At 35.9% G+C, this 27,037-nt stretch overlaps 1 protein-coding gene and 1 long non-coding RNA gene across 4 annotated transcripts in view; one reads left to right on the plus strand and one right to left on the minus strand.

Moving 5' to 3' along the window:
- The window catches only part of EP300 (E1A binding protein p300), a 103,446-nt gene extending 84,567 nt beyond the window's left edge, over positions 1–18,879 (plus strand). Inside the window, exons 20-31 of the mRNA XM_039335546.1 lie at positions 541–621; positions 1,776–1,832; positions 2,799–2,876; positions 4,360–4,427; positions 5,996–6,146; positions 6,766–6,912; positions 8,940–9,053; positions 11,149–11,314; positions 12,998–13,162; positions 13,518–13,679; positions 14,600–14,881; positions 15,494–18,879. Of these exons, the coding sequence (XP_039191480.1) occupies positions 541–621; positions 1,776–1,832; positions 2,799–2,876; positions 4,360–4,427; positions 5,996–6,146; positions 6,766–6,912; positions 8,940–9,053; positions 11,149–11,314; positions 12,998–13,162; positions 13,518–13,679; positions 14,600–14,881; positions 15,494–17,752 (3,730 nt within the window). The 3' untranslated portion in view covers positions 17,753–18,879. The remainder of the gene's footprint in view (positions 1–540; positions 622–1,775; positions 1,833–2,798; positions 2,877–4,359; positions 4,428–5,995; positions 6,147–6,765; positions 6,913–8,939; positions 9,054–11,148; positions 11,315–12,997; positions 13,163–13,517; positions 13,680–14,599; positions 14,882–15,493) is intronic.
- On the minus strand, positions 18,321–26,921 carry LOC120304684. 3 transcript variants are annotated; one of them, XR_005555796.1, is made up of 3 exons: positions 26,717–26,921; positions 25,095–25,377; positions 18,321–20,217 (listed from the first exon to the last, which is right to left on the minus strand). It is a non-coding gene; the product is annotated as an uncharacterized LOC120304684 (long non-coding RNA). The 3 variants fall into 3 exon arrangements; XR_005555795.1 differs by having other exon boundaries at positions 18,321–20,265; XR_005555794.1 differs by having other exon boundaries at positions 18,321–20,268.
- Between the last annotated feature and the right edge of the window lie 116 nt (positions 26,922–27,037).

The following is a 27,037-nucleotide window of genomic DNA, read 5'->3' on the forward strand; positions in this document are numbered from 1 at the left end:
TGTGAAGAAAGTTGCTAAGTTGATGCAGCTGCCAGAGCAGCAGTTGCACTTATTCTTCTTTTTTCTTCATTTTGATTGGTAATTGAGCATGGGTATACTTAACCAAATATATTTTGTTTGCTATAATTTGCTGCTTGTAATCCCATTTGAGAGATTTAATGCTAATCTGTGCTTTGCCTTGGCTTTCTGCTTTGTGTTGTCCTGTCTTGCTTCTGTGTTTTTTGTTTTTTGTCCTGAAAACCCCATTTCTTTGTTTGTATGTATATTTTTATTTCTCCTTCATGCTTGTCGTTGTCTGCACTTGGCTTTGATTGCAAAAAAACAACCCAAAACAAAACAAAAACAAAAAAACAAAACAACCAATATCAAACTCTGGGTCCCATAAATCTTCATCATTGAATGTCCCTGTCGTCGTTGATGACCTGCTCTCTGCTCCCGCCCCCCCTCCTTGGCCTGCTGTGATTGGTGACTTCGTTGCTTGGCTTGGGCTGTGTTGTGTGGACGGAACAGTTCACCCAAATATGGCCTTCTTGCCGACAGGTATCATTTCTGTGAGAAGTGCTTCAACGAAATCCAAGGGGAGAGCGTTTCTTTGGGGGATGATCCATCACAACCACAAACGTGAGTAATTGTGTCCTCTTTAATAACATTTAAGTTTCAGAAGTTATAATTATGGTAGTAGCAAACCTATCATGATGTACATTCTATATCTTTTCGAAAAAGCCATGTTTCAGTAAAAAGTTTTACGTAAGAAGATAAACCTCCAAGTGATAGATTTCAGAACAAATTCTTATTTTAACATTTCAGGTCAAGATGGAATAATAAGAATTATGTGATTAAGTATATATGGAAAGTGCATAAATGTTACTAATATTAAAGTTTTTAATCCTATAGCTGTAAATTGATTTTGCTGTACAAAAATGAATCATGTTAAAATCACAAAGTTCAAAGAAAACTTAGATTTGGAATAATTATATAATTATATATTTTTTAAATTACCTCATTAATTTTTTTAATACTACAAGTTCTAAAGTTAGGGCATTCTCATAGTTTCGAGTGCTACTTGTTTTATCATAATAAATTTCTTAGATACTGAGCAATGATGTTCTGCAAAGTAGTGTCAAGATTTGTAGTGTACTATGAATTTTCCATAGGTGGTGTCTTGAAATAACTATCTCTTGGCAATATTACATTTATAGAAAACAAAATAAAAATGTAATGTTATAATAAACTTTAAATGTTGGATGGGACTGTAAATTCTTTAATCCTTTTTTTTATTTTACTGGGGAAAATGAAAACAGCTACAATAAATATTTAGCAGGGTGTATATTTTTCTTCTGACAAACAAATGAATTATTTCTTTATATAACTTTTCAGTTCATAGAAAGTGCTAAACTCTTATCACTGTGTTGCCCCAAAGCTATATTTTTGTAACTACACCAATTTTAGCAGACATAATTGTAAACTAGATTAAATTTTGAAATGGTAAATATTTTCCAGAAAATGAATTTACCAATGTCAACAGATGATAGGAAACTAACCAGACAATTCTGCTGAGGCAACAATCCACTGGTTGTTTCTTTGAAAGTATTAGCTTGGGATACTATATCATCTTGTTTAATTCATACCTTTCCTTTATTCCCAAAACATTCCTAAAAAGCAGTATGCTTAGAAGATCCTACATAAATGTAGATGTATTTGCTGAAGATCTAAAACTATTTTATTATGTTAATGCCCATCTTTGTACAACTAAAATTGCCCATTTCTCTCCTCAGCACAATAAATAAAGATCAGTTTTCAAAAAGAAAAAATGATACACTGGATCCAGAACAGTAAGTGATACTTGAGCAACTAAATTTGTATCTTTAGAACAAAACAAATGCATTACTGTTTTGTTGCTCATTTATTTTTGCTTTGGGACTGAAAAATATTGATTGCTTTATTCATATTTGATGATACAGGTAGTCTTCAATTAATAACTGCCATATTTAGTGACTGATCAAAGTTACAGTAGTTTGAACATCTAGTCTTCAAACTTAAAACCATTGCAGTGTCCTGCACTTATATGATCGCCATTTGGATGCTTTGCAATTGGTACAATTTACAACCATTTCATCATCCTATGACCTTTATCGTTGGCTTGTGACAAGCAGGCAATGGAGAAGCCTGCATTAAAATTCCAAGTTGTGGTCACATGTCTCACCAACCATGGGTGATTTACTTAATTACCACAATGGAACTGACATAAGTCTGGCATGGTGATATTTTCTTAACTATTAACATCTTTTAGCAATGGCATTTCCAGTCCTAATTCTGGTTGTAAAGTGAGGACTACCTATACTAGGGGAAAAATTGACTTGATTTGGGATCCATTTTTGAAACTTTCATCTTAAACATTTAATTAGTTTTTTTAAAAAAAAATACTGATTCATCTTTCCCTCTCCTTTTATATATGTAAGTAGGTAGATACTGTATGTAAACTTGCAAACATATTGCATATAGGTATGTTGGAACTTGAGATACTTTTATTTAAATGGTATAGAATAGCGTAGTGTAGAATTCACATCTCAAATCTCTGTTAGTACGTGTGAGATAGCATTTCAGTTTTAAATGATATCATTTTGTACTTCAAAATGATACTTTTTATATATTTCTGATTAAAGATATGTATGTGTACACACACACACAACTCTGTAGGCTTAAAAGATTTTGCCACATTGCATAATCTCTTTATCCCTGAAACATTTTTTAAATAACTATCAACTTTTTTGAGTGCTTATGGCTCTTTTCTGTTCTAGATTTGTTGAATGTATAGAATGTGGAAGAAAGATGCATCAGATTTGTGTACTTCACAATGAAATAATCTGGCCATCTGGGTATGCTGCTTTTCCTTTTGTATTTATTTACAATTGTAAAAATTACACAATGATATTTGGAAAAGATGCTAATGCTAAAGTTTATTGTAATTCCATGTGATCTTTGATTACCTTCTAAAGAGATTAACAAAGTTATGATGTAATTTTATGTATTTAAAACTTTTATATAGCTGCCATCTTATATCAAACTGTGGGCAACTCCCAACCAAAAATTAAAACATCAATAATAAAACAACATAATGCATATCTCTATTAAAACCATAAACAAAAAAAATTGATACCTAAGTTAAGCTTCTACATGAGGTCCATTGTTAAATCCTCTTATTTATTTCACCGTGTTCCAGTATCTGGGTGAATAGTCAGGTCTTAAGTGTTTTTTAGAAGGGAGATAGCTGCCTGGTGAACTTCAAGGGGAAGGGTTTTCTACAGGGCAGGGACTGCTATGGAAAAGGCCCATTTTCTAGATCCCATAAGGTGACATTGTTTAAGGGAAGGGACTAGAAGCGTGCTCATCCTATTTCATTTGGTAGAATGGGTAGATGTCTTTAGGGATAACCTGGTCCTATGCCATATGGGGCTTTAAAGGTAATAACCAGCACCTTGAGTTGTATTCAGAAGAAAACCAGGAGCCAGTGCAGCTTGCACTGCAAAGGGACACTTGTAATTGTATGTGTAGCCACATTCTGGATCAGTTGTAACTTTCAGTTGATCTTCAAACACACTCTAAGTAGAGTACATTGCAATAATTCAAACAGGAACTGACCAAGGTATGAGTGAGTGATCATGAGCAAGATATCAGTATTGCTATTTAATTTAGTTTTGGTTTCCATGAACATTTTAAAAAAAAATTCCAGTGGGGACAAGGCCTGGCATTTCATGAGGCAGCTGCTGTCCCTGTGAGGGTTTCTACTCCAGGTATTGTAAGGAAATCCCCATGTGGAATCTGGGGAAGAAAGCCCCGTAAGGCCACCAGCTGTCTTGCAGAGGACCAGGCCATACAAGCTTGGTCAATAGGGGCAAGAAATCAGCACAGATCAGCTAGGGTAGCAGGGACCTTGGTGTGCAGGGGGGCACAAGAACATAGATGGGAGGGTGATGTGGGGGAGGGGGGAGATTTGAAGTGCCCCTGTGGTTGTAAGTGCGGGTGGGCTGCAATGATTTTTGATCAAGTGACCATTGGGACGCTGCAGTGGTTGTAACTTCAGGGACTAGTTGTAAGTCACTTTGTTCAGCCCCACTGTAACTTCAAATAGTTGTTATGTCAATGACAATCTGTAGTGATGTTATATATTATTAAATCAGGTGAAATCAGGTGTTCTATTCGGGCTTTGATATACTGGAACAAGGATAATTTAGGCTGTTCAGTAACAGTTTGCAATCCATATGTAATCATTAGTATCATATACTAGAAAATGCAGTGGAGATATTTTTATAGAAATATTTTAATTATGTTAGAAATTTAAATTATTTTCTTCTGTTGTAGCTTTGTCTGTGATGGTTGCCTAAAAAAATCTGGACGAACTCGAAGAGAAAACAAATTTTCTGCTAGAAGTAAGTAGAGATTAGTGTATTTCTCATATTTATTTCTATTTGCTTTTTTAAATTGATGTGTTTATTTAAAATGTTTTTATTTCTTCTATTAATACCAAAGCAATTTAAAGTAAGATAAAAACAATGTTAATAAAACTGATATATAAAAAAAGTAGAAAAGTAGAATAAAAACAACTTTCTGGAGGAGCCAAATAAAACTATTTCTAGCAGTCCTGAAGTTGTGTTTCCCAAAGCCTTCTGTAAGAAGTTTCACTTAAGAGAGAGTTCTGTGATCTGACAGAGACTTCAGATGTTTGACATACAGAAGGATATCCACTGTTCTAAATAGATAGCTAGATTTGCAGACGTTAAAGGTAGTCCTTAATGTTCGACCATAATTGAGGATTTATAGTGATAAGTCATTGTGGTCATAAGAGTACCCACATAGCCAGCAGTAATTTTCCATCCTTTTTCTGTGAGGGTTGTTAAATGAATCCATTCATTTGAATGGGGCGGTTTTTGCCAGGCAAAAACCATCACAAATCTGGATCATATGATTGTGGAATGCCATGAATGGTCATAAAGCTGACCCACCTAACATGCAGTCTTACGACTGGGAGAAGGGCAGCATGACCAAATTATAACAGCCAGCAGTGTTTTACCAGCATAAAGCACCATTCTGTGATCCTTGTAACTTCAAATAATTGTAACATGGCCAGTTATTAAGTAAGGATAGCCTGTACTGTTTGGGGAGTTAGTCCTATTGTTTTCAATGAATTGTATTAACAAATGATGTAAGGCTTTCATCCCTACTAATATTGTATAGCATAAGCATTATCCATCCATTTTTATAACATACATTGCACTATGTTCATCTGATCAACAATTCCAGTACTGAAGTCCAGCAGTATTGCACTTTGAGGAACATATGTCTTTAATAAATTGGAGGTTTATTGTTGATCATTTTATAATTAAAAAATCAGACAAACATAAAAATCGTTGACTGTTGATAACCTGCCATGACAGGTGGCTTCGTTCTTGAAAAATGGAAAATATTAACTTCAAAATAACAATCCACAGAGTTTATTCTTCAACTCCATTTTTCTCCATTCAGATGACTCCACTCACTGACCCCAGTGTGATTGTTCTGGTTTCAACATCTTCCTGAATTTGGGCTAGAACAAACTCATTATCTTATTATATATTTTAGATTAGTTTCCTTTCTTTGCTTAGGTGGCAAAGTATGTCAAATCTCCTTTGGCAACAGCTTAGACATGCTTTATCATCTTTGATTATTTTATTTTTTTTACTACCTAGACTTCATCCCTAGGGTTTTCCGGTGCAGCATTTTCCTAGCTAAGAATTACCGAGCTTACCTTTTTTAAGATGAGGCTGTATTATCTTTATTGAAACCTATTACTGGAGTAATTTCAGTGTGCATTTTTAAAGTTGTAAATTAATACAAAATGTATATTTTACTTGCTCAACAAGGCAAATATTTGTAACTTTCTAACTAGCAGCCACAAGTTCAGAGCATCATTTTATAGGCTATTTTGTTGCTAATGATAAATTATTCTTCATTTTTGTAGGATTACCAACCACTAGACTTGGTAGTTTCTTGGAAAATAGAGTGAATGAGTTCCTGAGACGACAGAATCATCCTGAGTCAGGCGAAGTCATTGTTAGGGTGGTTCATACATCAGAGAAAACTGTGGAAGTTAAACCTGGAATGAAAGCAAGGTATTTTTCCTTAAACCTTCGAATGGCATGGGTTTTTTTTCTGTTTGAATATTGAATTGTGTTATTGCTACATTTGTCTAAGCAATAAAATGTTATTTTGTTAGTCAAAAGAACTTGCAGCATAAAATTTGATAGTTTCATTTTAAAATTTTTTGAGTGATTAGTACTACTTTTGTAACGATTCAACAAATCTACAATTTGTTACATATTTTGAGTTGCTTTTCATACAGAATATTACTGATTTAAAAGAAAAGATTTGGAAGAAGGAGATGATAAAATTAAGCTTTGGAGGATCAACAAGCTTATTAAAAAATTGAATGAATAAACATTATCTTTATATCCTTATTTATTAGATTATATGCTGCTAGATTGCTATGATGCTCTATACTTTTGAATGGTTTTAGTTAGGTTTGGTTTATCTATATGTTGTTTTACTATAAATGATTCCCTTGGAAAGAATTAAAATATGGCAGAACAAAATAGATAAAAGTGAATTAATTATTAAAATAAAATGCTAAAATAATATTTGTTGGGCAGCTTCCATATTATAGCATCCTATAATGCATGATAGTATTAAATTTGCTAGCATTACTTTATATTATGCCTTTTAATTTTGCAGATTTGTAGATAGTGGAGAGATGGCAGAACAATTCCCTTACCGAACAAAAGCACTCTTTGCTTTTGAGGAGATTGATGGTGTAGATTTATGCTTTTTTGGCATGCATGTTCAGGAGTATGGATCTGATTGCCCTCAACCCAACCAGAGGTATAAAAAATTTAATTCAGGTTTTTTTTTTATAATTCTTAAAATTTGATTATTGCTAGATAAATGCCTAAAAATGGAAAATTTCATTCAGAAGACTAGCAGGATCTTTTTATAACTGGATCAGGTATATACCCTTTAATATATCTTTCCCCTCCCTATCTTGCATGTATTACTTGTCTTGCTCCAAAGCTAAATCTTTCCCACGTACTTAACAGGAAGATTTTATTAAATAACACTAACTACGAGGACAATTTGATAATAAACCTCCATTTGGTTATCAATGACAGACACTCGCAGATAGATAACTTTTATTATATACATTAGAAAACTACAACATTACAGTTTTGACATAATGTCCATTCAAATTGAAGCACTTGTCTTACAAGGTTTGAAATTCGTTAGTAATAGTTGCTTGGCACCAAATCTGAGCTATAGGGGGGTGATCAAAAACATCCCAACGGAAGTGCTTCAGAAGTTCTTGGGTGCATCTAGCAGTGTATGGGCGAGCATTACTACGAACCCAACAGCACACCAGAAGTGGTGCCATAGCATAGAAAATCCTGCCAAATGTTAAGATGCCAAAGGAGCACTGCTTTATGGAGCGTGGTTCAACCATCAATTCAGAAGTCTACTGTGAAACTTTGCAAAAACTCAGACGAGCCATCCATAATAAGCGTTGGGACATGCTGACTTCCGGTGTGGTGTTGGTTTACAATAATGCTCGCCCCTATAATCACTCCCACTATAGTCCAGATTTGGCGCCAGTGACTACTACTAAGGAATTTCAAATCTTGTAAGGTGTTATGACAAGTGCCTCAATTTGAATGTCGATTATGTCAAAAAGTAATGTAATGTAGTTTCCAAATGTGTATAATAAAAGTTCTGTATTGTCATTTATAACCAAACTGAAGTTTATTTCCAAATTGCCCTTGTATTTACTTTATGGAATTATTTAGGAGCATTTGCTTTTTTAAAGAAGCAGCTTGACTCACAATTGTTAATATGCTATTTCTCTCCTTCAAAAAATTGATGGAGAAACACATTCCTTTCCTTCAAAAAGATGGATTTTCTAAACACAGAAAATCCATCTTTTTGAAGGAAAGGAATGGTGACTTCTAATTTGAGTTAATGCTTGATAAAGAAGCTCAGAAAGAAGTTGAAGAATATCTACTTCTCTTTGCAGAAGATAAAGACGGAAGAATATTGGGCTGTGACCTGCACCGTATTGCAGCTTAGCAACTATGTAAAAATAATCAGAACAAGAAAAAAATGATTGAAGTTTCTTTTTATATGGGGAAATGCTAGGAAAAGGTGTAATTTACAGTTTTTTAAAAGCCCAACGACATACTTGTATTAGTTTTCCATTTATATGGAAATAGTTTTTGGGAACTTTTAACCAAGCAGAAGCAAATGGTGGTATATTTTAATGGGAAAATGCATATTGGTGATACTTTAACGGTCAGGTGATCTACATTTTCAACATGTGCCCATTTTTTATGTCTTATGTTCCCAAATTCTACCTGATAATGTAAGTTACAATAAAATTAAACATTGGAGTATTAACAGAATTCATCAGTAGAGTGCGGACTGTTAAAACTTCAGGGAGTGGTGGGTGAAATCTCATTCCAGAGATCCGGCACACTTCCAAGGTCCTGATAGGTGGCATTGTTTAATGGAACTTGGAGTGTGCCAACCCTGCCAGATCGAAACTACTGGGCAGGTACTCTAGGAGATAGGTTGTCCTTCAAATGCTAATCCCAATGCTTTATAAGTAGTAACCACCAACTTCAATTACTCCCAGAAGCAAACTGGCAACTATTGCAGTTTGCAAGGCAGACCATACCTTGTTAATAGCTTAAAAATCTTATTTGAGAAATAAGGTAAACATAGTTAAATTAAGGTACTAGTTTTAAAAAGAGACTATGAAAGAGGAACTTAAGGCAAATATTTTAATGGAAGAAAAAGGAAATAACTAAATACTGCAAAATGCTTCTGGTTATAGCTTATGGACTTTTTCTCTTCTTTAGGCGGGTATACATATCTTACCTTGACAGTGTTCATTTCTTCCGCCCTAAATGCCTGAGGACTGCTGTCTATCATGAAATTCTGATAGGTTACCTAGAGTATGTTAAGAAGTTGGGGTAAGTTTCCTATTTTATTATATTGTGTGCTATTGTGTATTGCAACTTATAAAAGAAACATGGAATCTTTTTGAATTAATGAACAGATTTGAAACTGTAAAGTCAATTGTATTGAGGTCAAGTGGACAGAAACCCTGTTGAACATTAAATAAGATGTTTCTAGGCCATTTTGCCAATCCCTTCTCTGTAGTAGTCAGAAGATAAGTATATTTTCAGCAGGTATTTTATTATCTTGGGTGTAGATGCGATTTGATTAGTATACTACTAGTAGCAAACAAGAATGTTTAGTTCTTCACTGAAGAATGTGTATATGGAGTTCCAAGTGAGGATAGTGTGTTAGAAAAGAATAAAATGAAAGAATTCCTAAACGACTGTCATAAAATTATGTTACTATTATAAAGATTAGTTGAAACTAGATGGATCACCTGAGAGCAGTGTGTGGATCTTTAATTACATTAGAATACTGGTAGCCTTTTATTAAAGGCTTCATTGATGCTTTAATCATTTTGGGAGAGAAATGTAAAATTAAATTATGTGTGATACTTTGTTAGGCTAGTCTTAATCTAAGTTTAAAATTAGGAAAGGAAAATAGTTTAAAGAAAAGGCAGCAAAGAAAAAAGTGCTACTCTTATAAAAGGAAATTCTGATTATGCCTCCATCGTTCACTGCAGAGAGACATGCAGTTAATTGTATCCATTGGTTTGTTTTTTGGTTTATTTCAGTCATAACTAATATTGATTTTGGCAAAATAACTTTTCATTGACAAGTTAAACATGTATTGTGTTGAGTGTGACTATGTATTTATGAACAAGGCTTTTATGTTTCTAAAAGTAGAATATGGAAGGAGTGTATTTCAAATGTTCATAATAGTTAATATAAATTAAAGCAGAAATAATTTGGTAAACATTCAGAAAATGTGGGTGAATAATTCCAAGAGAAGAGAATATATTTGTCTTATAGAAACAATACTAGTTCTATCTACTCATCAAGCTATGATGTCCTATGATTACAGGTAGAACTCAAATACAATCATAATTGAGTCCAAAATTACAGTCATTAAGCTAGTCTGCACATGACCATGCTCAACGTTATGACTTTTTTTTGCAGCAATCATTAAGTAAACCCATTTTCACCAATGGGCATTTTTTATGGAAACCAAAAGTAAACCCCCAAAATTGGCCATCCCCCCCCCAAAAAAAACCTGAAAATCACAGTCACAAGACGTTGCAAATGGGCATACATGGAAGTCAGTTGCAAAGTGCCCAAAATGCAATACATAGAGGGAATGAGAGAGAGAAAGCAAGTGCAACTGTTGGAAGTTTGAAAACGGATCATAAATAGCTCTGGGGTGATCTCCAGATTGATTTCTACATTAGAAGGTATTTTTGTCTATAAAGCTTCTGAACCCCTTTTTATTTACTACTTCTGAGGTTTTCAGATATGACATACTGTGTTTTCCCCAAAATAAGCCCTAGTTTTGGGGTGAGGTGCACGCATAAAAATCAAGCTGGAGTGGGGGGGTGGAGCTGCCCCATGTGCCCTGCACCCGTTTACTTTAGGACTGCTACAGCCAGGGCTCCCATGCCCTGACGGCTATCGTGCTGCTGCCCAAGTTCTCTTGCGGTGCATTGCACCAGTGCCACCGCTCAGGGCAGGACACCATATGGTGCATTACGACGGAGCTACCGCTCAGGGCTGGATCCCACATAGTGCTTTGTGACAGAGCTGCCGCTCACAGCAGAAGGCTGCCTGGCTTGCCCCAGTGCCGCTGCTCTCAATGCACCACGTGGCGTGCAGCTACAGAAGAACTCGGGCAGAGACACAAAAGGAGGCGTGGGAGGCCTAGCTGCAGTGGTCCTAATCTAAGCGGGTAAGACATCCCCCCAAAATAAGATCTGGTGCCTCTTTTGGAGGCACCAGGCAAAAAAAATATAAGACCAGGTCTTATTTTCGGGAAAACACAGTAGTTAGAATATTTCAGATTCAGCTATCTTGTGGAGTACATTCTTGCTTTGAAAAGGTAACAAATGATAATAAGGTAAGTATATTTGAAATAATGTATAATAGAACTAATAACATATTTCTTTCCTACTAGATATACAACTGGACATATCTGGGCCTGCCCACCTAGTGAAGGAGATGATTACATTTTCCATTGCCATCCACCTGATCAAAAAATTCCCAAACCAAAACGACTGCAAGAATGGTATAAAAAGATGTTGGATAAATCTGTGTCAGAGCGCATTGTCCATGATTATAAGGTTAGTTGTGCATTAGTTGAAGTATCACATTTATTTACCTGTTTATTCCTGAGTCATAGTACTTCAGAAAAGTATAAAAATGTCTTTAAAAGCAATATTGCATATCAATTCATCTTTCTGCACCTTCAAGCGTGCATTAAATTAAAAAAAAATCTAAAAGATACATAATGTAGATTGGGAAAACTATCTTTTGCTATGAGGCTTAAAAAATGGACTTTATAAAGTATAATATGTGATTACAATAAGAAATATGTACAATTTTATATATTTCTCTAATCAAACTTGCAAGCATATATATTAATATAGCTATTGTATTTTCTTTAACCTACTGTATTTTTTATAAATGAAACCCATATTTAATTATATTTGTTCATATAAAGTCTACATCTATAATCATCTCATAGATGGCAAGTGTAATCAGGTCTTTAATCCAGTGATCCCCAACGTTTACAGCTTCGCGGCCGGGGGGGGGGGAAGAAGATGGTTCCACATGAGTGGCGGGTACGCACACCTGCTGCCCACACAAATGAAGCTGTGCGTGCGCCCACTGCTCACAGAAATGAAGCTGCGCATGCACTCGCCCATTGCTTCCACAGCCCAGTTCCAAACAGGCCACTACTGGGCTGGGGCCCGGGAGGTTGGAGACCCCCGCTTCAATCCGTTGAAAGAATGGGGTCATATAAGAATCTTTCTGATGCTGCAGTATCAGTTTTTTAGCCATAATAAAGACACAGATAATCCTTTTGTATTGTCCAGTTACATGTTATTTTCCATGTAATAGATAAGTAATTTAAAAGACTATTATACTTTGAAAATGTTAGCTTTTGCCACACAATCTCATTTATATGGTCCATTACTTTCTCCCAAAATTTTAGTAATTATAGAACATTATAAAAATATGTGTTTTAAAGAATTGTTGTCCTTATTACATCTCCAACAAAATGCTTTCTTAGATAGTCCCTATCTATACAATCATAAGGGAGTCTACTAAATTCTAAATATTATCATCGTTCAAGATCCATCAACACTCTTAATATAGAAATGAAGACATTCTTCCATTGTCTAGTTCAGGGGTCCCCAACCCTGAAGGGTACCAGTCTATAGCCCACTTGGAACCAGCCCACACAAGTGGGAAAAGCTTCATATGTGCATGTGTGGGATCTAGATAACGTATGAAACAACACTCGTCTCTGTCCACGGAAAATTTTTTCCCCACAGAACTGGTTCCATTAGGGACCACTGGTCGAGGCAATGTAGGAATCTCTAATTCTATATTCATCTCTTAATGTCTGCATATCAAATTGACTTAGTGATAACAGATAAAAACCAGTAATAGGATTTTTTTTTTAATTTTAAAGAATTTAACAAGTTGTTTTGGTATCTTAGGTTCCAGTATTTCAGAAGCTGAAAATGCTGCAGGTCCATACAGTTTGTGTGTGTGTGTGTGTGAGTGAGAGAGAGAGAGAGATATTTTTCATTTTCTTTTTCTGTTGTATTTTTTCATTTGTTTTTTTAAGAACTTGTTATATATTTATTTTACAATGTCTATTTGTTTTGTTCTTTTTTGTTTTTTTCCTTTTCTATTATTTTAAAAGTAACAAAAATAAAAAAAATAAAAAATTGACAACTATTTGACTGTTTTCACATTGTTAAATGTGTCCTGAAAAATATTTTATGTTGCAGGATATTTTTAAGCAAGCAACGGAAGACCGTCTAACAAGTGCAAAAGAGCTGCCCTATTTTGAAGGAGATTTCTGGCCAAATGTTCTAGAGGAGAGCATTAAGGAATTAGAGCAAGAGGAGGAAGAGAGGAAAAGGGAAGAGAACACTAGCAACGAGAGCACTGATGTAAGAAAATAGCTTCTACTAAAAAGTCATCTCTGACATTTTAAAATGTAGAGGTAGAGAAAATAAATGATATATGTTGCTCCAGAAATGTTGATAAATTAATTGATGCAGAGAAGCAAGTGACTCAGGCCCAACCAGAGGCCCTTTATTTTAATTCAGGAATAACATTAAAATGATTAGAAGGATGTTCCATGTTCCATTGTTCTCAGTCCTGTTGTAGTGAGATTAAAACATGGTTATAAGTCTTGTTTGACTCTTTCAGAAGGTCTGTGCTGAATTAACGAAGGTTTTCTTGAACTGATTCTTCCGTTCTTCTGGGGAGTTTGCCATTCAACTTCACTATGTTCATTTTCAGGTTAGCAAAGGAGACAGTAAAAATGCCAAAAAGAAAAACAACAAGAAGACCAGTAAAAATAAGAGCAGTTTAAGTCGTGGTAACAAAAAGAAGCCAGGCATGCCCAATGTCTCCAATGATCTTTCCCAGAAACTCTATGCCACCATGGAAAAGCACAAGGAGGTAAGAGTGAAGTAAACATTTCTGGGGCCTCCTAAAATGAGTTTGAAAGGGAGGGGTTGATGAAGGAAATGTAAGACAAAGTTGGCAAGTGATTCTAAAGAAACAATATAACGTGCTCTTGCTAATAAGAAAGCAGGAACAGTATCAATGGCTTTTTAGAAATTAATAGCATTGTTGACTTTTTAAAGCACTATTGTTATGTGTATGTAAGATACTGACCATTTTTGCCAAATTGTAGGATGGGAGTGCAATATAAACTATATTCATGGGCTTATAGTCTGAAGTACATACAAGAAAAAAGTATGCGAGATATATAATGGAGGAAAACGGTCTATCCCACAATTTGTTCAATCAGATTAAAATAACCCAAGTTAATAAAGTTACCAAAGTAGCCTAATGGTTGTGAATTGATTATATTCAGAAAATAAAGTTACCTGTTTTATTTAAATAATGGATATTGTTTGACAATATTGTATCTGTAATGAAATGTTGCCTGAATTCACACAGTGTATTAAGTTGTAATATGTCATATTTTTTTTTGCTCTGATTCTGAATTCTACGCAAATTCAACCAATAATTTATCATTTCCAGGTAAAAAGAAATAAAATCACATGTTTTAGTTAAGCCCCCATTTACTTGCACTACCACTTACTTGCCATTGATCATAACTGGATCACTAAAGAAAACTAAATGACTAGATTTCAATGTTTAATTAGTACATGGTAGAAGGATTGCTGCAAATTATACTTACTGCTCTAATAAGCATTTGATAAAATTAAAAAGAAATTAAAGCCTGTATCTGATACCTGTAACCTATACAAACATTTAACACTGAAATTAAAAGCATAGATTATCAAACTTTCTATATTTAAAAAATGTTGCTTAGAAGGGAATCTAAAATAGGCCTGTCTCTTTTACAGGTATTCTTTGTGATCCGTCTCATTGCTGGTCCTCAAGCCAACTCTCTGCCTCCCATCACTGAACCTGACCCACTTATTCCGTGTGACTTAATGGATGGGCGTGATGCCTTCCTTACCCTTGCTAGAGACAAACATCTTGAGTTTTCTTCACTACGAAGAGCAATGTGGTCAACTATGTGCATGCTAGTAGAGCTGCATACACAGAGCCAAGACCGTTTTGTGTACACCTGCAATGAGTGCAAGCACCATGTGGAGACAAGATGGCATTGCACTGTTTGTGAGGTATGCCTAACCTATAGTGAAGCAGCTGGTTAAACTTGCATTTCGGGAATTTCTTTGCCTGTTATTTTCCCTTGTAAATGCTTAATCGGATAATAAATATATAGGTACCTCTGTCATCTCAATATAGCTCCTCCCTGCTTGATAACTTTATATGACAGAGATCCATGAAATGATAGGAATCCCTATTAAAGATAGTACATTACCTATTTTATTTACCTGAGAATTCTATGGGCTTATACATAGAAGACTACATCAGTAAAAATAGGAGAAAGCCCTTGATTTGTGATTCTTTGTATATTAGTACCAATGCAATACTTTCTGTGATCTTCATTGTATAGTTTTGATATACTATTAACTCTAGTAAGCATTTGATTAACTTGCCCAGCTTTTTACTTTTGCTTATTTTAATAAATTTTTCTGTTTTATCTGGACAAAAATGCTTATGTGCATAAAATATAAAAATGTTGTCTTAGATAACATTACCATTATCATATTGAAATTGGTAGAACATAATGTAGTCTTCAATTCATACAGTTATCTAGAGTTATAAACTAGTGAACCTCTGTTGATCTAAAGTTCCAAGTATCTGATTATAATAATTTCTGTGTTTAGGATTATGACTTGTGCATTACCTGCTATAACACTAAAAATCATGAGCACAAGATGGAGAAACTGGGCCTTGGAATTGATGATGAGAGCAACAACCAACAGACAGCCACCACTCAGAGTCCTGGTGATTCACGTCGCCTGAGTATCCAGCGTTGCATCCAGTCTTTAGTTCACGCCTGCCAGTGTCGCAATGCCAACTGTTCATTGCCATCTTGTCAAAAAATGAAAAGAGTTGTCCAGCACACCAAAGGTTGCAAACGCAAAACCAATGGAGGGTGTCCAATTTGCAAACAACTCATTGCTCTTTGCTGCTACCATGCTAAGCACTGCCAGGAGAACAAGTGCCCAGTGCCATTTTGCCTAAATATCAAACATAAACTTCGTCAGCAACAGCTTCAGCATCGCCTACAACAGGCCCAGATGCTCCGGAGGAGGATGGCAAGTATGCAGAGGACAGGCATAGTAGGACAACAGCAAGGGTTGCCTTCACCTACACCAGCCACACCAACTACTCCAACAGGCCAGCAGCCACCAACTCCTCAAACACCACAGCCTCAGCCTCCACCACAGCCTGCTTCACAACCACAACCTGCGCCTCCTAATAACATGCCTCCATATAGCATTGCAAGAACTCAACCTCCTGGTGCTGTATCTCAAGGCAAGGCAGGTGGCCAGATAACTCCTCCAACAACTCCTCAGACTGTTCAGCCACCTATCCAGGGTCCTCCTGCAGCTGCCGTGGAAATAGCCATGCAGATACAACGAGTAGCAGATCACCAGCGGCAGATGGCTCATGTTCCAATCTTCCAGAGGCCTATTCAACACCAGATGCCTCAAATGAATCCAATACAGCCTATGACTGTAACACCACCTCAGATGGCCAGAGGTCCTGGTGGGCACATAGACCAAGGGATGGGATCAACAGGAATTCAGCAGCAGCCAGCATGGGCCCAAGGTGGGTTGCCACAACCTCAGCAGCTGCAGCCCGGAATGCAAAGACCGACAATGATGTCAATGGCCCAACCTGGACAGCCAATGAATATGTCACAACAACCAGGAATGGGTCAGGTACCTGGTACAGCTCCATCAAAACCAGGCTCTCTGCCTCAGGCAGCCTTACAAAACCTGCTGCGGACTCTCAGGTCTCCCAGCTCTCCCATGCAGCAGCAGCAGGTGCTTAACATCTTGCATTCAAACCCTCAGTTGTTAGCTGCTTTCATTAAGCAGCGGGCTGCCAAGTATGCTGGTAACCCGAATCCACAAGGCATGCCGGGACAGCCTGGAATGCCTCAGGGCCAGCCAAGTCTGCAGCAACAGCAGCAGCAGCAGCAGGTCATGCCAGGACAACAAGGTGTTCACTCAAATCCAGCCATGCAGAACATGAATCCAATGCAAGCAGGTGTTCAGAGGCCTAGCATGCCTCAGCAGTCACCGCCTCAGCAGCCTCCACCCCAGCAAGCCATGGGTGGGATGAATCCTCAGGCACAGCCAATGAACATGAATCATTCGGGAATGTCTCCCCAGTTCCGGGATCTCCTGCTAAGACGGCAGATGATTGAACAACAGCGTCAGCAGCAGCAACAAGGAACAGGACCAAATTTAGGTCCTGGAATAGCCAATCATAACCAGTTCCAACAGCCTCAAGGAGTTGGGTATCCTCAGCAGCAGCAGCAGCAGCAGCAACAACAACGAATGCAGCATCATATGCAGCAGTTGCAGCAAGGAAATATGGGACAGATGAGCCAGCTTCCTCAGGCAATGAGTGCAGACACAGGATCAAATTTGCAGCAGGCTTACCAACAGCGATTACTCCAACAGCAAATTGGATCCCCAGCTCAGCCAAATCCTATGAGTCCTCAGCAACACATGCTTCCTAATCAGGCCCAGTCCCCACACTTACAAGGTCAACAGATTCCATCATCACTTACCAATCAAGTTCGTTCTCCACAACCTGTCCCCTCACCACGCCCCCAATCCCAGCCACCCCACTCCAGCCCTTCCCCTAGGATGCAGCCTCAACCTTCTCCACATCACGTCTCTCCACAAACCAGCTCCCCACATCCAGGACTGGTAGCTGCCCAGGCTAACCCCATGGATCAAGGGCACTTTGCCAGCTCGGACCAGAATGCAATGCTTTCTCAGCTTGCTAATAATCCAGGCATGGCAGGGCTCCATGGTGCAGGTGCCACAGAACTGGGACTCAGCTCAGATAATTCAGACTTAAATTCAAATCTTTCACAGAGTACACTAGACATACGCTAAGATACATTGTAGCATTTTGGGAGCAAAAAAAAACTTATTTTCTCAAGAGGTTTTGTACTGAAGACAATTTTTTGAATCTTTCTTAGCAGAACATTTTCCCTGGAATACACCTGAAATCTGCAACAGTAGTTTGTGGTTTTAAAAACAAACAAAAAAACCCCCAACTGAAATGGGGGACAATGGAATACAAAGAAAATATATTTTTGTTATGGCTGGGACTGTAACCAGTCCTTTTTTTTGTTTTTGTTTTCCCTTCGCGTGTGTTGGGGAGGTGCTTGGGAGTGGATAGTTGTTTGGCTGCTGACCAAATGACTTCCTTCACTAGCCTCCAATAGGTTTTATTTTTTTTAAATTAATGAAAATATGTAATATTGATAGTTATAATTTACTGAGGCAAATGGTTAACTTTACCCTATTCTGGTTTTCCTCTTGTCTACTGCAAAAACAGCAACGAAAACAAAACAAAACAAAAGAACATTACCTAAACTGGAGGACAAAAAAAAGGTGAATGTTGCTTTAAAATTACAGTGCATATATATATATATATAAATATATATATAAATATATATTAAAGATAAATACCAATTTCTTCCTTGGTTGGAACGATGTCAATTCTTTTAAAAACTGTAAAAAAAAAATATTAAGAAATCCAGTCTCCCCTCTGAAGTCTACTTTTGTCCTCCAAGAATTTTCTATACCAGAGTCTGAGCTTAAACTTCAAGTATTAAAATTTGTACATGTAGAAAACTTTTTTGCAAATATATGGGGGCAGCTGCCAAATGGATGTAGTATATATATTGTGGTTTGTTTTCCTGAAAGATTTTTTGTTATTTTTACATCTAACAAAGGAAAAAACTAAAGAGGGTAAGAAACTATTCCAAGGGTCAAATTTTAACCTGAGCAAAAATCCCTGGGGTTTCTTCTTTATGCTTGCTTTCTCTTTCCCTTCCTTCCCTTTTTCTCCTCTTCCATTTTCTGTAAAACTTGAAAATAGAAAGCAAAAAACCCTCAAATGTTGTAAATCATGCAATTAAAGTTGATTACTTATAAATATGAACTTTCGATCACTGTATAGACTGTTAATTGATTTCTTATTACCTATTGTTAAATAAACTGTGTGAGACAGACTGCTTTTTTTATGCTTCCCTTCTTCTTTTCCCTACGGTTGGTGCTTATTTTACAATGGGGAAAGAAGATGGTATGCTTTTACAGACAACCTATGAAAATCCAATCCGTGTACATATTATACTTGTGTTTGGTCTTTTTTAAAGTGGGTGTTTTAGACTGTAATGAAGACAATGACTGTCCATTTTGGTGTGCCTTTGTATTTGCTTTTATTTGTGCTTCGAAAAGTACAGATATTTTTAATATCGAGGTGGGTGATAATTGCATATTTGACTTGGTTGCACTTTAGCCTCAAAGCAAACATGTTCAGTGTGCAGATTTTAGAGCTGTGCAGGCTTACTCTTCTGTGATTCAGGAAGTTGCTTTGCACTCTGATTCAAGAGTAATGAAAGTAATGAAAATTTCAGGCACATTTTGACCACTCCAGCAGTTACAGATTTTAATTATAAAAATGCTTTGATACACCCTTTACCAAGAACAGCAGTTTTGTAGTTTGAAGTTTTTCATGCCCACTAAATTAAATAAGAGTAAATAATTCTTAGCTACATATCTGTTAATAAGTACATTGCAATTATACAAGGAATCTAAAGATACATCTTGATTTCTTCTGATGTGGGCAGACCTGAGAATCTGAGGACGTTTTTGCCTTGTCACGTATTAACATATGGAAATTCTGTCATCTTGATATCTACATGTGTTGGTAAAGATAAGGTCTTCTAAATTATATATGATGTCTTGTATCCATTTCTGGATTGGCTCAAAACTATGGTCAGGTTCCTGTTTTGGGTAACCCCTAGGAATAATCAATGTCTTTTTAGAATAGCAGATTAGAGCATTAGTGATTGAACATCAAATAAAGATGAAAGGGTACAAATAAGCTTAATACGGAAATATGAGCAGAAAAGAGAAAAACAGGAATATACAATATAATATTGTACAATTCCTAGTACAAATATAATTCACACAAAATATGCTAAATTATACACCTGCAATGGTCTGTAGTATCAAAATTCAATTTAAATTTTAATGGTTAATATAACTTGGATGAGTAACCATTTTGCCAAATTTAAGTTTTGTATTTGTTAGAGTGGATTTCTATTCATTAAGCATTCTAGTAGTCCTTGACTTATGACAAGTTCAAAGTTATAATGAACCCTCCAAAAGGTACTTACAATCTGCATTTGAAGTTCTGATGGTCAGCCACCATGTGCAGTCACATGATGATTGCATTTTTGTACTCTGCAACCAGCCCACATTGTTTGCAGCATCCTGCAGTCATGTGGCGGTGATTTTCCATATTTTTTTTGCCAGAAACCAGTATTTACCGTAACTTATAGTTTCTGCAGAAAAAAAAAAGGTCCGTTGTGGAAAATAGGTTCTCTTAACAACTGCTGGGAAAAAAATGTAAAATCGGGTCAGTCATATATATGGGTGGCAAAATTTAACAACTGCCATGATATACAACAGAAATGTCAGGGTCCATTACAGTCATAATTCGAGACTACCTGTAAATTATTGTTTCATTTTTATCTATATAAATTCATTCTTTTTGCATGCTTTATTTGGAAGCATAATATAGTAGCTAATTAAACTGACCTTACTGATTCCATTTTAAAAAAGATTTATAGTAGTCTTAATCTGTTTTGTCAATGGATGTAGGTTATATATATTATGCTACTTTTTAGGGCTTAATTATAGTAAACAATGAGAAATGCTCCTCTAGAAGAATCAGATATGTGGCACTTCTTAGTGCAACTAAACTAAATTTTAATTATGTTTTTGATTGGAATAGCAAGATGGAGATATTCCTGTCTGAAGGCCCCATTCTCTTTCATGATAACATGTAAACTCAGAAGCTTATTTCTTAATCTCAGACATCTTAAAGTTGAATTATTCTTTTGTCCTGCAGAAACGTCATAGTCATGTATAATTTATAAAAACATTTGCATCTTCAAAAATGTTTAGGATTTCATTGTAAAGTAACTTGTATATTTCCCAGCTAAGAGCTATACAAAAAGTTATATTTTTTGTTACAATATACAAGATCACAGATTTCTGTTTAATATGAAATCACAGCACATGCAGAGCTATCTCTAAAGTATAGTATTAGTATTAAATCAATAATTAACTTAATAGGTGCCTAGGATGCATTGTTGAATTGAGAAACAAAATATATGTGAATTACATGCCTTTGAGGTGTTGGATGAGTACCTTATCAAATGTCAATCTCTGTTGGGATTATTTATCAAAAAAGTGGTTTCCAAATACATTTTGTTTATTTAGGAACATAGAAGATTGTTACAGAAAATATAATAGTACAGCTGCCCCACTTACTAAATATGATCAATATCTCTAAGAATTACTTATTGGTACTAATTTTTATTTTATTTAAATTTATTGACTGCCCAATTCTAATGGACCATTACCTTACAAAATAATGAAGCTTCCACCTTACTGAGGAACTTAGGTATAAAATTCAATAAAATATAGTGAAAATGAAAGACAAAAATAGTGTTGAATACTGTAGATTGCAAATCAACACAAATGTCATGTCTGGATTGGTACCTATTCGGACATCTATATTGTTTTCAATAAAATATAGTGAAAATGAAAGACAAAAATGGTGTTGAATACTGTAGATTGCAAATCAACACAAATGTCATGTCTGGATTGGTACCTATTCGGACATCTATATTGTTTTCCCAGCATCCTGAAATAATCCAAGTAAGATATGAGTAGATATTTCTGAGTTATATAAAAGATTATACCTGACTCTAGATAAAAAAAAATAGCACAGCTATGAGGACTTTTGCTCCTGCCTATGCATGGGAGTATTCATGACCTTTAATTGCTCTGACACATTGAGGTAGAAATAGAATGTATCAACTACTGGAAGGAAGAATTGGAAATAACCTGCCAGTATGGAATTCGGACTCTGTTGGTATGAGTAAAAATTAACACTGCCAAATAACTAAGATGTGGTTTCTTGGGAGCATACTGTTTGAAAGAACTTATTTTTCTTCCTAAAGCTTTATTACTCTTAGAGAAAACAACTATGTCAGCTGAGTTCTGATTTGCATACCAGTGTATATCTAATCATGAAGTTGTTCCTAAAGAACTGTTTCTAAAGATAGGGAAACTAATGTATCCTCCCACTCTTCTACAAAATCAGTGATAATATTACTACCTTATTGGTAAAGCATTTTTGGAATATTGGCATCTGACAAGCTAACTTGGTAGGTAAAAGATTAAATTATTATGAAGATTTAAACCTGGATGTCATTGGATCATATGATTCTCAATGACTCTGAGCAATTCACCATAATCACAATAAAACGAAAAAAGATGGCAAGTGCAATGAAGTGAAAGGTCTGCCAAAAGCCTTGGTGAAGTACCGGGTGTCCATGGCTTTTCTAAACAACGGGAATGAGGATGATAGCTGATACAAGGTGTATCAAAAGTCAGTCCCATAGATGAGTTATTTTTTTCCCCCAGTTAAAATGTTGCAGTACTTAGCAGTTCTTCAAGGTAATATGTCATATAGCAACCAGTTTGAATATTTAATGTAATATATTGCCAGTTACAGCTGCAATAGATTGATTTCCCTGGGCTTGTGATGCATGACATTTAAAGTTTTGTATGAAAAGACTGATTCTTTTTGGCTACTCAAAATTTATTCCAAATAGGAAATGTTTATATAATTTCAACACAACACTCCAGCTGGTGGATCTTGGCTAATAGCTCCTATTAGCTGTAAATCTGATGCCTCTTCATTTGAATTTTAAAATGAGGCAAGATGAGAATCTTTTTAGTTTTGTTTTGTTATATAATCTGCTATCCTTTGTATGTAAACTATTTTCAGAGAAGTATTGAATTAAAGAATTGACAAGATCTAATAATCATACTCATTTCCATGACAATTTTGAATTAAATATCCCTTTGGTAGATTTTGGCTGTCTCTTCAAGAAGAGGTATATTATTCTGCACTTCAGTTATGCAATCACTTTATATAGTTGTGCATAAAGAGAACTCAGGATTTCTTACTGGAGTAGTAACTTGGATAACAATAATTTAGGTTAAGTGGCCCTTGAAAGAAAGAACAGGCTAGATAGTAGCAAAATATGTGTCGTTATTCTGTTTTGGTGCAATACTGAACAAAGAAATGACTATGCTCCTATTTCCTATGCTGTATTTCCTATTATAAGAATAGATTAGGGATTAGGTCAAAGCAATGTGAATATCTTGCAAGCAGCCCAGATTCTTTTTAAATTATCTTTCAGCATTTTTGAAAATGTATTGATGCAGGAAAATCAGTGGTGGGATTCAGCCGATTCGCACTACTTTGGCAGAACCGGTAGCTAATTTTCTGTTGCCTAGTCCCAGAATGGACTTCCAGAAGCGGCATCCACACAGAGAACTGGTTGTTCATATATTTGAATCCCACCACTGAGGAAAATGTTAAAATTCCATGAGGTTGCTGCCACTTCATGTCTCCAACTACCCCCTTGAGCTTTAAAGTAGCTTACCAAGTTTGTAAGATTCTTATTTTAAACCTGTCCTAATATTTTTAACAATAGCATCATTGGCAAAAGCTACGTATCTAAAGTTTTCCTGCCTTAGGGATGGAAGTGTCAGCAAGTCCATTGAAAAGATTATAACTTTTTCCTTGCTTAATTGTGAAGCACTTCTAATATTTTACCCTAAAATTGTTTCTGAACTAGTTTGAAAATTACTATATTTACAGAAAGCACTTAATAGAAATAAAGGTGCCAAATATTAACTATTAAACTATCTCCTTGCAGAGAGATGGGCAGTAAATACATTCAATAAATATACAAATAGTCATTTAGCTGAAGATATTATATCCTTTTATATCATATATAGCTGGACAATCTTGCAAAGTAGATGATATTTATGTGTCTCTTCCAACTTTAGCTGCCAAGTGAAATCAGTGAGATTAGTCATAAAAAAATCAGATCTGAATTAAGACAATATTGCTTTTATCTTTAAAATGTAGAGTTGTATCTCTTAATGGAGCCTCTCATGCTATTATTATCTGTAGTGCTTTTTTTTCTTATATAAATTGATGCTTTAGTTTGTTTCAGTCATTTCATACCATTCTCTTGTTTACTTTTCTCCTACAGTTTTCCTCTACATTTTATTGGCTTTAATGTCATTATTTTTATAGGACATTATCAGTATCTATAATGCTTATCTTAAAAATAAGAAGAAAATAGTTTTCTGCCCTGAAAAACTTAAAACTAGAAAACAAAACATCCTTTGTATTTTTGGTAGGAGAGTTCTCTACATAGGTGAATTTAACAAGGCAAAATAGAGAGAGACCAGAGACCAAAGCAAGTGATCAGTCATGCAAGAAAAAAAGAGAAAAAAGGTTGCAATTTTTATCATACAGATGTCACATGATTTGATAATTATTGGGGGCAAAGGAGTGCAAGATAAAGATTATTCAGTGTAATGGATAGTGATATTGTATAATGAATGATTGAAGTTTGGAAGGAATACTGTAGTTTGATCTCAGACATATCAGCCCATGGTATCCCTCTGAAGCATCTGGCAAAATCTGGCCTTGAAAATCTGGCCTTTCATAGTGATTCCAATCTGCCTGTCGGGTTATATTAATGTCAAGTGATTTCTGTTTGGACCCTTAGGCCATTGATCTGTGATGTCCTACAAGATTCCATCTTGTTTCCCGTGCTTTTTAACAACTGTGTGAAGCTTATGGTAGAGTTTAGAGATGGTATGCAATATATTCTCTTAAATTCTAAATCCCGAGGAAGTAAACTGATAGGATTGGTGGCAGATATCCACATCTTGTTACATACTATCTTGAGTTTAGAGATGGTATGCAATATATTCTCTTAAATTCTAAATCCCAAGGAAGTGATAGGATTGGTGGCAGATATCCACATCTTGTTACATACTATCTTGATTCCTGCAATATACCCAGAAGTTGTAAATGGCATGAACAGCAGCTAACAAAAATAATAGGATATAGCAATAATCTGTATTAATTCTTTTTTTTTTCAGGCACAATTTAAGGTATTGGTACTGACCTTTAAACCTTAAATTATTTTGGCCTCTCCAAAGGACTCTCCAAGTATAATTCTGTCTGGGCTATTAAGATAGAGGTTGTTAAGATACATCTGTTTTGCCACATTTGTTTTGTTGTTGTTATTAAAATGAAATGATTACCTACCTGGAATGCTTGCCAAAATAGAAAGGCAAGGAGGAAAAGTTTTCAAGTGAGTTTGTCAAAAGAACATTTAGAGATGCTGCGCTACATGGATTAAAAATGACTTCCAGAGTAGAGAAGATGTCCTTGGTGCAAAGGTGATACAAAAAATTGTTGTATGTCAGGTGAAGAACATTTGTAAGGCCCTTCTATATGCATCATGTACATACAGCAGAGATTGGAATTGTGCTGCCATGTTCCCACAGTTCTGGGATTCTGTTGTTGAGCTGATTAACTTCTAGGACATCTACAATGCAGGAGGAACCAGCAAAAATCATTCCAGGGCTAATGTTGGAACTGTAAAATTGGCAGTATTACTGACAAGAATTCTTGCTTTGTCCTTATTTATTTAAATATTTATGTGGCCATTAACTCCACCTAAGTGATGGGGCAAGTTACAGAAATTTCCACAGAATCTAACAAAAAATGTACAAATCCACAAAATAAGAAGAAAATGGCAATCTAAGAAGAAATGACACCTTTATCCAATTGGGGTTTTAAAGGCCGGGGGGGGGTATAGGGGGGAAGGCTTTCTCTATTTGCCTTGCCAACATTTTGTAGCACATTTTAAATTGAGGGAGAATTCCCTCTCTACCAGGGAAGAGAAGCTTTTTTGCATCTTCCATTGATTACCTGGAAGAGATTAGAGCAATAGTGAGGACATAGCTCAAGTGGCATAAAAATGTTTCGAGGGTGAACCTGGTGACTATTGAAATGCCCCAAGAATAGATAGGAGAATGAGAAAAACAGGACTTGAGGGATTCCAACCAGAAAACAAAAAGTCTCACACAATGAAAATATTAGCTATTGGAGAACAAAACACAGAAAGATTACAAAAATTTAAGCTAAAGAGATCAAGAAAAAAGAAATAATGAGGTATATCAAGAGGAGCGGTGATTTTGAACATTACAGATATTCCTCTTACTGTCTAGTCCAGTGGTTCTCAACCTTTTTAATGCCGCGACTCCCAACCGGTCGTAAGTCGAGGACTACTCAATTGGTGCAGCACCGTTTGCAGAATGGGACTTTTGACAGGCTCAGCAGGGCAGAGACAGCCTGGACAATTCCTATTGGCTTTTGAAAGCCAATAGAATTAGACTCTATTCAACAGAGTCTATTCTATTGGCTTTCAAAAGCCAATAGAATAAAAGGGAGTAGCACAGCTAAGGAAAAGGAGAAAAAAATGGCGGACTGCGTTGTTTGGCAAGGTCCCAACCCACAGGTTGAGAACCACTGGTCTAGTCCTTGAAATAGCTGCACTTCTAATGGGTTCCCCATCCTAATTGGGTTTATTGTCAGAGCGGTAAACATAATCCAAAAGATCTGAAGGGCAAAATTTGGAGCAGGACATCAGGACAGAAATTGAGGGTTCTAACATAGTATAGTAGGATCTTCATTCCTCATTTTGAAATATGAAACGGTATCTAAAAGAGGTAGGAATAGAAAGCTAAAATTCTTAGGTTTCAGTCTATATAGAATTACTGGTAAAAGTTAACTGTAAAATAGGTAAAAATACTTATGCATAAACATCCTAATTAATGGTAAATATTTCTGAGCAAATATTCAAAAGGAAGAATAATCGGTACCCTAAGCAGAGATTAGCCATATCCAATGATACTTGAGGAAAACGTGAGAAAAGAGCTGTGCCTTCATAATGCTAAAAGATGAGTGATAGCAAATGGGAAATATGGCTGCCTGTGCCAAGGCCCGATTAGAATTAGCGGATGGCTAGCAAAAAGAGACGTTTTGTTTCGTTTTAGTTTCGGAACTCCCCTTAAGACATTCTTTAGACATTTGGGCTGAAGCACTGACACGGTGTCTCCCACCTTTTTCCTCCTGGGAGGGGGAAGAAACAGTACTTCCCCAATTCGGAAACCCTTTAAATGTATTGAACTATTAATCTTATA

This window comes from Crotalus tigris, unplaced genomic scaffold (genome assembly GCF_016545835.1).
Source record: "Crotalus tigris isolate CLP2741 ecotype Arizona unplaced genomic scaffold, ASM1654583v1 scf7180000017644.4837335, whole genome shotgun sequence".
Lineage (NCBI taxonomy): Eukaryota > Metazoa > Chordata > Lepidosauria > Squamata > Viperidae > Crotalus > Crotalus tigris.